This window comes from Aspergillus novofumigatus (genome assembly GCF_002847465.1).
Source record: "Aspergillus novofumigatus IBT 16806 chromosome Unknown P174scaffold_45, whole genome shotgun sequence".
Lineage (NCBI taxonomy): Eukaryota > Fungi > Ascomycota > Eurotiomycetes > Eurotiales > Aspergillaceae > Aspergillus > Aspergillus novofumigatus.
This window is the reverse complement of record NW_020194318.1, coordinates 1-11,253: the sequence shown is the minus strand read 5'-3', so window position 1 is coordinate 11,253 and position 11,253 is coordinate 1. Positions and strand designations below refer to the sequence as shown.

The window sequence follows — 11,253 nt, the reverse complement described above, 5'->3', positions numbered from 1 at the left end:
ACTAATAATACTACTACTTAAAAATATTAAGGATTAGTAGATTATTATAGGTAAAAGAATATAATAGAAATTTAAAATAGTTAGTCTCCTAAAGTATACTAACTACTAGTAATAGTATTATACATAGACTCTATAGTTCCTATACTAAATAAGACTAACTATAAGGTCTACTAAGTGTAGACTCTATAATTATAGCTATCTAATCTAGATTTTATAGTCCTGATTATCCTGCCTTAGTAGACTCTATGGTAATAGCCTATATCTTAGTTAAATTCTTCTAATATTTTTAAATAGTTTAAAATACTTTATAATTCTAATTAGCTAAATTATATATTCTTAATATTAAATCCTTAATTATTCACTAGTAAAGGTGGTTAAACTAGGGGTAGGCACTAGGTTAAAATTTTTTATTAGGGCTGTGCTAAGATAATTATCTATAAGAAGCCTATACCCTTTTAGGCCACTATCTAGCCTAGATTAGTATCTAAAGGCATCTATTAATATAAAAGGGCCTTAGAATTCAGGTAGAAATTATAAGAAAATAATTAGTAGTATTTATTAAAAGCCTAGTACTAGATAACTAATAATAAATATTTTTAGTAAATAGTAGGACTTTTAGCTATAGAATAATAATAGTCTGATTATATAAGTATAATTCCTATTTTTTAAAAAATTCTTAAAAGACACTTTGAAATTTATTACCTACTAACTAATTATAATTATTTTTAGGTGAAATAGACTAAATTTTAACTAGAAGAATGCTATATAGTATGCTTAGTAATCTATAGCTAGAATTTTTAAAAATTTATAGAAGTTAATGTTTTGTGGATTTTATTTAGAGAGTAGGTCTAGACTTAGTGGTCTAGTAGGGAGAGCCTATAAGCAGGCTACCTAGACTAGGGATTTAGCATTGATAGGTCCCTGTGTGGGCTATCTAGACACGGTGATCCAGCTTTAATAGGTCCTACATGGGCTATCTAGACTAGTTAATTCAGTATGGCTTAGCCTAGTTTTTAGGCAGGTGCACCCCTAACTATAAGGGCACAGCTAGTTATTTACATTATTTTGTTGGTTATAGTAGTTATGTTAGGAGATTAAGGTTAATCAGCATTAATATATTTAGGAATGAATATATATTTTAGTATACCATAATGCGCAGAGATATATATTATATAGTTAGTTTATATAGTATGTTAGCTAATCAGTGGTTATACATACTATATAGTAGTATATAATATATCAACCATAGTTATAATAGACAGTAGGTAGTAGGTAGGGAGGGAGTAAGAGAGATAGTAGGTAGATAGGAAGGTAGATAGTAGGTAGGCAGTAAGGCAGGCAGTAAGGTAGATAGGGAGGCAGATAGTAAGGTCATATATGAGGCAGGCAGTAAGGCAGGCAGTGAGGTAAGTAGTAAAGTAGGTAGTAAGGCAGGCAGTAAGATAGGCAGTGAAGTAGGTAGTAAGGTAGGTAGAATAAGCCTAGGTAGTCCAGGTGGTCTAGGGTTTTAGGTTAGTATATCCTAATCATAAGGGCACCTACTAGCGGTGTTATGCGCGGACTCCACAGTTCCCATACTAATTAGGGCCAACCACAAGGCCTGATGACTGCAGTTTCCACATCCATTCCCTGTCCAGTCCAGATTCCACGGTCCTGATCATCCTGCCTTGGCGGACTCCACGGCAATGGCCCATACCTTAGTCAATTCTTGATATTTTTGAATGGTTTAAAATGCTTTATGAATCTAATTAGCTAAATTATTATATTCTAATATCAAATCCTTGATTATTCGCTAGCAAGGTGGTTAAACTAGGGGGTAGGTGCCAGGTCGAAATTTTTTGTTGGGGTGTGCCAAGATGATTATCTGCGGGAAGCCTCTACCCTTTTAGGCCACCACCTAGCCTGGATTAGTGCCTGAGGCATCTATTAACCTAGAAGGGCCTTAGAATTCAGGCAGAAATTATGAGAAAAATAATTAGTAGTATTTATTAAAAGCCTAGTACTAGGTGACTAATAATAAATATTTTTAGTAAATAGTAGGGACTTTTAGCTATAGAATGATAATAGTCTGATTATGTAAGCATGATTCCTAATTTTTTAAAAATCCTTAAAAGACACTTTGAAATTTATTACCTGCTGACTAATTATAATTATTTTTAGTTAATAGGCCAAATTTTAACTAGAAGAATGATATATAGTATGCTTAGTAATACTAAGCCTAGAATATTTAAAAATTCATAGAAGTTAATGTTTTGTGGATTTCATTTAGAGAGTAGGTCTAGACTTAGTGGTCTAGTAGGGAGAGGCCTATAAGCAGGCTACCTAGACTAGATGTTTCAGCTTCGGTAGGTCCCTGTGTGGGCTATCTAGACTAGGTGATTCAGCTTCAATAGGTCCCTGTGTGGGGGGTCTAGTCTAGAAGATTTGATATGGCTTAGCCTAGTGATTTAGCTTTAATAGGTCCCTGCGTGGGCTCTCTTAACTAGGAAATTCAGCTTTGATAGATCTCTGCATAGGCTATCTAGACTAGGTGATTCAGTATGGCTCAGCCTAGTAATTTAGCTTAATAGGTCCCTGTGTTAGCTATCTTAACTAGGTGATTCAGCTTTAACAGGTCTAAAATATATATATAGTAGGGTCATTCAGATGTAGGTAAAGCTTTAGTTAGTAACTATATATATAGTAGAGTCATCTAGATCTAGGGAGATATTTAATTTATGAATATATATTTACATATAAATATATATAATAAAGGGAAATAAATATATTTAACTTATACTAGCCTAGTAATTCTATAATTATCTAGACCTATCTAGGCCTATCTATTATATCTAGTAGAATAAGATATACTAAATCTATAAAATAATAGGGCCCCTTTATAGTAGGGGGAGGATAAGGGTAGCTTTTAGAGCTAGGGAATAAGGGATTAGGTATATAGGTATTTAATATACTCTATAAGAGTAGATAGATTAGTTAATTAAAGATAGGATAGATATAACTACTAATAAGAATAAAGAAGATAGTAATTTAAAAGATAATAATAAGAATTACTTTATATATATATCTTTATATTTAAGTATATAAGCAGGATAATATATATAGATTAGTTTAGTAGTTTAGGTTTTAATATATATAAAGTATTTAGAATAAAATATTACCTTAGAATAGCTAGATAGATATAATAAGTATAACTTAAAGTAGTAAGGGTAAGAGTAATAATTTAAGAGAAAAGAAGAATATATAAAGAGAGAGATATATTAAAAAGTAAAAAAGTTTAATAGAGTAGATATATATTATTAATAAATATATATAAGAAGATAAAAGAGAATAATATAAAAGAGAGATTATTTTATAAGAAATAGTTTAGAAAAGAGAGAGAAATTAATTACTTAAATAGAATTAAGATAGAATATAAGAATAAAAAGAAGTAAAATAATAATAAATAGATTAGTTTAAGATAAAATAAAGAAAAAGAGAGAATAAAGAGAAAGATTATTTAAATAATATATAAAGTAGAAAAGGGTAATAAGAAGTAAATATATATATATATAGAATAGTTTAAAAGTATAGAGAGAGCTTAGGTTTACTTTAATTATAATATAAAGAGGAAAAGGAGGAAAAAAAGGATATAAAGAAATAAAAAAATAAGAGATAGTTAGATTAAGAGAAAAAGAAATAAAATAAAATTATAAGAGATTATTTTACTAAGGAGAAAAGAAAAGAATAAAAGTTAATTAATTAGAAAGAAAAGAAGAATAGGGAGTAAAATAATATAGATTATTTAATTAGAAAAAAGAATAAAAAAGTTAGGTTTTAATAATTTATAAAGATGAAAAGAAATAAATAAATAATATAGGAAGTTAAGGATTAGAATAAGAATTAAAGAATAAGTTAAAAAGAATTAAAAAAATAAGAGTTAGAAAAAGAATTAGAATAAGGTGCTAGAAAGAGAATTAGAATAAGAATTAGAATAAGAATTAGAATAAGAATTAGAATAAGAATTAGAATAAGAATTAGAATATAAATAAGAGTTAGGGATAGTAAGTTAAAGGTTAGAATAATAAATAAATAAAGAAAAAAAAGATAGATATATAATAAAAAAAGAAGAAGAGGAGAATTAGAATAAGAGCTAGAATAAAAAATTAGAAAGAGAATTAAAATAAGAATTTTAATAAAAATTAAAAGAAGAGTTAGGGGTAGTAAGTTAAGAGTTAGAATAAGAATTAAAAAAAGAGTCAGAAGGAGAGTTAAAGATAATAAGTTAAGAATTAGAATATAGATTAAAAAGAGAAAGAAAAGATAGATAAATAGATAGAAGAGAAAAAATAAGAATTAGAAAATAAAAGAAGGATAAGAGGAGAATTAGAAAGAATTAGAAAAGAGTTAGAGAGAGAGATAGAAGGATAGTAAGAAGAATAGTAAAGGATAGTAAATTAAGAATTAGAATAAGAATTAGAGGGAGAGTTAGAAAGAGGATTAAAGAGAGTAAGTTAAGAATTAAAATAAGAATTTAAAAGAAGAATTAGAATTAGGATTAAGATAAGGATAAGAATAAGAGTTAGGGACAATAAGTATAGGATTAGAATAAGAATTAGAAGGGGAGTTACAGATAGTAAATTAAAGATTAGAAGAAGAGTTAAAGATAGTAAATTAAAGATTAGAATCAGAATTAAAGAGAGAAATAGAAGGAGAGTTAGAAGAAGAGTTATAGAGAGTAAGTTCAGGATTAAAATAAGAATTAGAGAGGGATTTAAGAAGAGAATAAATAGAAGGATAAGGGTTAGAATAAGAATTAGGGAAGAGTTAGAAAGAGGATTAGAGGGAGCAGTGGATTGGAGAAATATTAGTGGGAACTACTAACTACTATTAGGGATATTAGGTTTCAGGTCATATAGGGATAGGGATAGGGATAGGGATAGGATTTAGATAAGAATAAGAATAAGAGTTAGGGTTAATAAGCTTAGGATTAGAATAAGAATTATAAGAAGAGTTAAAGATAGTAAGTTAAAGATTAGAATATAGATTAAGAAGAGAAAGAAAATATAGATAAATAGATAGAAGATTAAATAAATAAAATAGAAAATAAAAGAAGGATAAGAGGAGAATTAGAAAGAATTAGAAGAAGAGGTAGAGAGAGAAATAGAAGAATAGTTAAGGATAGTAAGTTTAGAATTAGAATAAAAATTTGAGGGAGGGTTAGAAGGAGTATTAGAGTAAGGATAAGAGAGTAGACCAGAGTTCAGAGTAGGGGAAAGGTGGATTAGAGAAAGAAAGGCGGGAACCACTAACTGCTATGGGTTAGAAATGGACGCGAAGCATAACCACTATGGGTTAGAGATGGGCGCGAAGCGTAACCGCTATGGGTTAGAAATGGACGCGAAGCGTAACCGCTATGGGTTAGAGATGGGCGCGAAGCATAACCGCTATCCCACAAGGGGTGGAGCACCATGGTCATGGTGCGTTTAGGGTGTGTAGCTACTGATTGCTTGGCAAACCCCAAGTCCGCGCATGGTGGGTTTACACACTTAGTGGCATGGTGTATTTAGTATTAATAGGCTGATAATGCTCAGATTTTTTCCTTATATAGAGTAGCTATTTATCTTTTCACTAGTTAAATTTAAGGTCTATTAATTCATTCTTGAAGGTGTGGTGTGGTTATAAAATTACCTTATTCAACCTCTGTAATTTTGTTGGGGTATCACCCGCACCTGTATTAGATTCAGGGGTAGAGGTATTCCCATCTCTTAGAATTCATAAATAGTCATTTAAATTCATTTAATCCATCCATATTCATCCATAGTTATTATGGAAAACCAGTTATTTTGTCAGGTGCCGACCCTAGGCATACTCATTTGCCATCAATGCCAGCAGGGGGTGCGACCAGCAGAGGTGGATCAGCATCTTAAGAAGAAGCATCACCTAAAGCATGCAGTCACTAGCCAGATCATCCAGGCAATATCTCAATGGGATGATATTCAGTATGAGAGTAGTGCAATCTACATACCATATGAATTAGATCAGCCACTGCCTATATTACCATGTCAATTAAATGGCTTGCTCTGCTAGTGAGATCTACTATGCTTATTCATTGCCTCTACTATGAAATCTATGCGAAAGCACTGGCGAATAGTTCACTAGTGGTCCCAGCAGGGCCATCGCGGGCGGGTAGGCCCAAAGGAGAAGGCTAGGGGTGAGGCAGAGCTACAGCAGTCATTTCAATATGTCTCATGGCAGCAGGTGTTCCCTAGTGGTCCAGGGTCCCACTATATCTATATTCGATATCCAGATGGGGTCCCCCACCCCCATCTACCCAGGGCGTGCAGGCTGCGGTGGATGAGGTGGTGCAGGCCTGGGAGCAGGCCCAGGCCCGGGCCAAGGCCGATCAGGCCATCCAGGCCAGCCAGCTGACTGACGCGAACCCCTGGCTGCGGATGACTCGGTGGGCTGACTATCTGCAGGGCACCCAGGCCCATGACCTGCTAGCCTGCGTGGCAGCCCTGGAGGAAGATCCCCAGGATGCCACTGAGCAGCGCGTGCAGGTCATCTGGGCCACCATGGAGCAGGTTGCCTGTAAGAGCCAGCAGACAGTCCAGCATTGCGGCCAGGCCATCCGGGTGGAAGCCGTCCGGTCTGAAAAGGGGCAGACCCCATACCGGCTGCTGCTGGCATACATGGATGAGGCTGCGGTCTAGAAGCATGTCCGTCCATGGCAGTAGATATTAGCATTCATTGCCCGCACGCAGGCCCCGCATGGCTGGACCAGCCCGAAATATGGGATGACCGCGCGGCAGCGCCAGAAATGGCGGCAGCTGTGGCAGCTCGCTAGCCAGGCCGCAGTTCCAGGGGACTGGGAGGACCGGGAGGACCTGGAGGACCTGGAGAACCCAGAGGACCTAGAGGTATGGGCGATGACTGCTATAGAAAAAGCATGCTTAGAATTTTGCATTGAGCTGCTCAACCAGCGCCATCGCAGCCATGAATATGAGAGTGCATTAGTATGCGCCATGGCTGTACTTGGTCAGGGTGAGGCTGGCTGGCGGGACCTAGAGAGCTACCCACTAATATTATCCCGCGTGATCAAGGTGGCCCGATTCATGGTGGTCTAGAAAGTATTATGGATGGACCTGAATCCATGGCAGATCATTCAGACCTGGATATAAAAAGACCAGAGCGCTGAATGGGTGCTAGCTAGCACAGATGATCAACTTGGGGAGATTGATGAGGGATATGGTAGTGATGACCCCCATCATTGCCACCATCATTGCCGCCATCATCCATCCATAGCAATGATCCATTGCCCGCGGTCAATATTCGCCAGAGCTGCTGACTGTTCCAGGAGCAGGTGACATGGATGATGTACTAGTTTATGATCTGTGGGACACACAGCCCCATAGAAACATTGCTAGACTGGCGCATGTATGGATTAAAGGTCTATTATAATTATACCGCGCCTGGACATGTGACATGGATGGGGGAGGACTAACTGTTATATTAGCAGATGGCATTCATAATGGGGGATTTTTGGGGATTCATCCATGGATTAGTAACTGCAGTGAGGGAGATACTTGGCCATTTATGCATGTAGGATCATGTGCAGATGCCTGCCATTCCCTGGACGGCATTATATGATGATCCCAGCCAGAGCCAGGTGGGGTGGAACTTTTTGCATGACGCACGGACCCAGTGGCCGGTGGATGGGACCCACTGGATGATCAACTGGCTGCAGGCCAAGCCGGTCATGCAGCGGCATTTCCTGTGGGGGGGCTGATTCTACTGCAGTACCATCCAGCAGTACTGGCAGCGCGTGGCCTAGTTCAAGGAGAAATTAGCCATTCTGGTGCATGTCACTGTGGGGCAGCCAGTGCGGGCCCTGGAGTTGTTAAGCATTTAGCATTGCAACATGGTGAACAGTCAACAGCGGAATATATATATTGAGGATGGCATGGTGACATTTGTGATGGCATATTATAAGGGGTTCCACGCTAGCAATGATGTGAAGATCATCCATTGATATGTGCCGCGGGAGGTCGGGGAGTTAGTAGTATGGTATATATGGCTGGTGATGCCATTCATTAATCAGTTAGCTGCATGGCAGGCGGCGCAGGCGGCGCAGGGAAGTCAGGCAGCGCAGGGAAGTCACGCCATGCAGGGAAGTCAGGCAGCGCAGGGAAGTCACGCCATGCAGGGAAGTCACGCCGTGCAGGGAAGTCATGCTGTGCAGGGAAGTCACGCCGTGCAGGGAAGTCACGCCGTGCAGGGAAGTCACGCCGTGCAGGGAAGCCGGGCCGCGCAGGGAAGTGACGCCGCGCAGGGGAGCCAGCCCGCGCAGGCATGGTTATAGGGCCCTGACCCCGGTACTGGCCGCGAATGGTCATCCGAGCGGTTCCGGGAGGCATTGAAATGGGAAACCCGCACCCAGCTAGGCACCGCCATCCATATCGCTGCATACCGGGACATCGCCATTGGCATCAGCCGCCAATTTTTGCGGCCGTCCACCGCGTTCCCCCATAATATCCAGGAGGCCAAGCCGGCCCCAGCTGCCATGGATGCTGATGCCGAGGAGGGCATGGATATTGAGCAGTGGATAGGCCATATTGCTGATTTACAGGCCACCCATTCATCACACATTGCTGGTATGGTATATGGCCATATCATGCAGGAATAGGCCGGCAGCACGGCCCACCAGCAGGAGATGTTCCAGTTATCCAGCACTGATTAGCATCAGTTTTTAGGGTTTAGCGCCCCGGGCCACCCATCCATATTAGGCAAGCGCAAACAGGCCCCGTGGGAGGATGAGGCCAAGGTCAGCCGCATGGAACGCCGCCACCAGCTAGCCACCATGGATCTGGAGGCTGCCGCGCAGCGCATGACCAGGCGGCCCGACATGCAGTTCCAGGGGGTGCAGGACCCGGCGATGCGGGCCATCCAGCGGGTGAGAGCCCTGTGGTGGCAGTGATGCCCACTGGTGGGGGGAAGAGCATGCTGTTCATGGTGCCCGCATTCACCGCCCCAGGGGCATCACCATTGTTATGGTGCTACTTGTCGCATTACAAGCTGATATGACCAGGCGCTGCCAGGAGCTTGGCATATTGTGTGTGCCATGGGAGAGCCGGCGGCCCCCTAATGCCGCATCCATTGTGTTGGTGATGCCTGAATCCGCGGTGAGCCCCGATTTCCAGACGTTTTTGAACTGGCTGCGGTGGACCCGGTGGTTGGACTGGATCATGATTGATGAATGCCATGTGGTGTTGAATTCCCAGCATGATTTCCGGCCCCAGATGGCTCAGCTGGGCTGGTTGGTCCAGGCCCGCACCCAGATGGTATGGTTGACCGCCACGTTGCCCCGAGTATGGAGGCCAAATTATGCCGGCGGATGAAGTATGACTGGGCCGCCATGACCATATACCGGGCCTGGACCAGCTGGCTGAACGTGGCATACTAGGTGTGGTGGCCAGACATGACTGGGGTGGGCCGGGGCCCATATCAGTGGATTAAGAGTGAGGCGGTGGTGGCATTCATTCAGGACTGCATCCGACGGGCCGCTGGGGGGAAGGTCATCATATATGCGAATATCATTGGGCAGGTGACGGCCATGGCGTGGGTGCTTGGGTGTGAGGCGTATTACAGTGAGCAGTTAGACAAGGCTGGGGTGCTGGTGTGGTTCATGGGGCCAGCCCCGTGATCACCACCACCAGCGCGTTAGGCATGGGGGTGGACATCCCCAATATCTGCAGCATCATCCATATTAGGACCCCCCGGACGTTACTGGATTACGCGCAGGAGAGTGGCCGGGCTGGGTGAGATGGACAGCGCAGTGAGGTAATCATTATCCAGCCAGCTGGGTGGGATGCCCCAGCTCCATGGATGGAGGGCGTCGCCCATGAGGACTAGGAGCGGGTTGCTGAGTATATGGGGGTGGTGGAAGGCATTAGGTGCCGCCGGGTCGTGTTAGATCAGTATTTAGACAGAGTGGTGGACGGGTATCAGCGGCGGTATTGCCAGGATGCAGATCCTGGGGAGCAGATATGTGATGGGTATAATCCCAATTAGGCAGAGCCAGAGGTGGATCCAGCCAGGGTTGGTAGCAGCCCAGTGCCGGGTGAGGCAGCCCCAGAGGCCCCATGTGAGGCAGGCAGCGAGGCAGGCAGCAAGGCAGGGAGAGAGGCACCCCAGGTCAGCCAGAGCCAGGTACCATGTGAGGCTGCTAGGGACGCTGCCAGTCCCACCCCATCTAATAAGTTATTTTGCAGCCAGCCATCCATTCTGATGGCAGTATGGCACGCCCAGCAGGCGCAGGCCCAGCAGTAGGCTGCCATGGATATCTAGCAGTAGCAGCATCAGACCCAGCAGGGTTTGGATGAGGAGATGGCCCAGGCCAAATACATGCAGTAGCAGGACCAATGTTATATATGCGCCATGCAGGGGGGTAATGGTGGCCATGAGTTATATGCATGTCATCAGCCCCACAGCCAGGCTGCACGGCATGGATGATCCGCGTGCGTCAGCAAGTGCAATATGCCCTGTATAGCGCGTGTTTTTTTGTGCGGCATGCCCCAATCCATAATGCTGTAGGTGGGAGCCAGGCCATGCATGCAAATACCACGGGTTTTTGATCCCCATGGTGGCCATGATGTTATTTGGGCCATGGCAGGGCCAGATCAGCCCATATGGCAGCGCTGGTTGCAGGGAATAGGGGTTGATGGGCAGGATGAGGCCCAGGTGGTCCAGTTTTTAGGGCAGGCACACCCCAACCACGAGGGGCACAGCCAGTTATTTACATCATTTTGTTGGTTACGGGGGTTATGTCAGGAGATCGAGGTTGATCAGCATTGATATATTTGGGAATGAATATATATTTTAGTATACCATAATGCGCAGAGATATATATTATACGGTTGGTTTATATAGTATGTTAGCTGAATCAGTGGTTTATACATATGCATATATATATATCAACCATAGTTATGATAGATATAGGTAGTAGGTAGGGAGGGAGCAAGAGAGACAGTAGGTAGACAGTGAGGTAGGCAGTGAGGTAGATAGGAAGGTACACCAGTGAGGCAGGCAGTGAGGTAAGCAGTGAAGCAGACAGGAAGACAAGCAGTAAGGCAGGCAGCAAGACAGGCAGTGAGGTAGACAGAATAGGAGGCAGAATGGGAGGCAGAAGGGCAGGTCAAATAGCAGGGAGAACAGCAGGCAGTGAGGTAGTGATCAGGATAGCAAGCAAGGTAGTATAGTAGATCATAAGGCCCC

General features: G+C 42.1%; 1 protein-coding gene across 1 annotated transcript; it reads left to right on the top strand.

Annotated features, from left to right (window-relative positions):
• Nucleotides 1-9,278: 9,278 nt before the first annotated feature.
• On the top strand, nucleotides 9,279-11,237 carry P174DRAFT_465317 (uncharacterized protein; the record flags this gene model as incomplete). Its single annotated transcript, XM_024830536.1, has 5 exons — nucleotides 9,279-9,347; nucleotides 9,443-9,633; nucleotides 9,675-9,797; nucleotides 9,933-10,034; nucleotides 11,081-11,237. 5 exons carry the CDS (start codon nucleotides 9,279-9,281, stop codon nucleotides 11,235-11,237), a joined length of 642 nt encoding a protein of 213 aa, XP_024676789.1.
• Nucleotides 11,238-11,253: the final 16 nt, after the last annotated feature.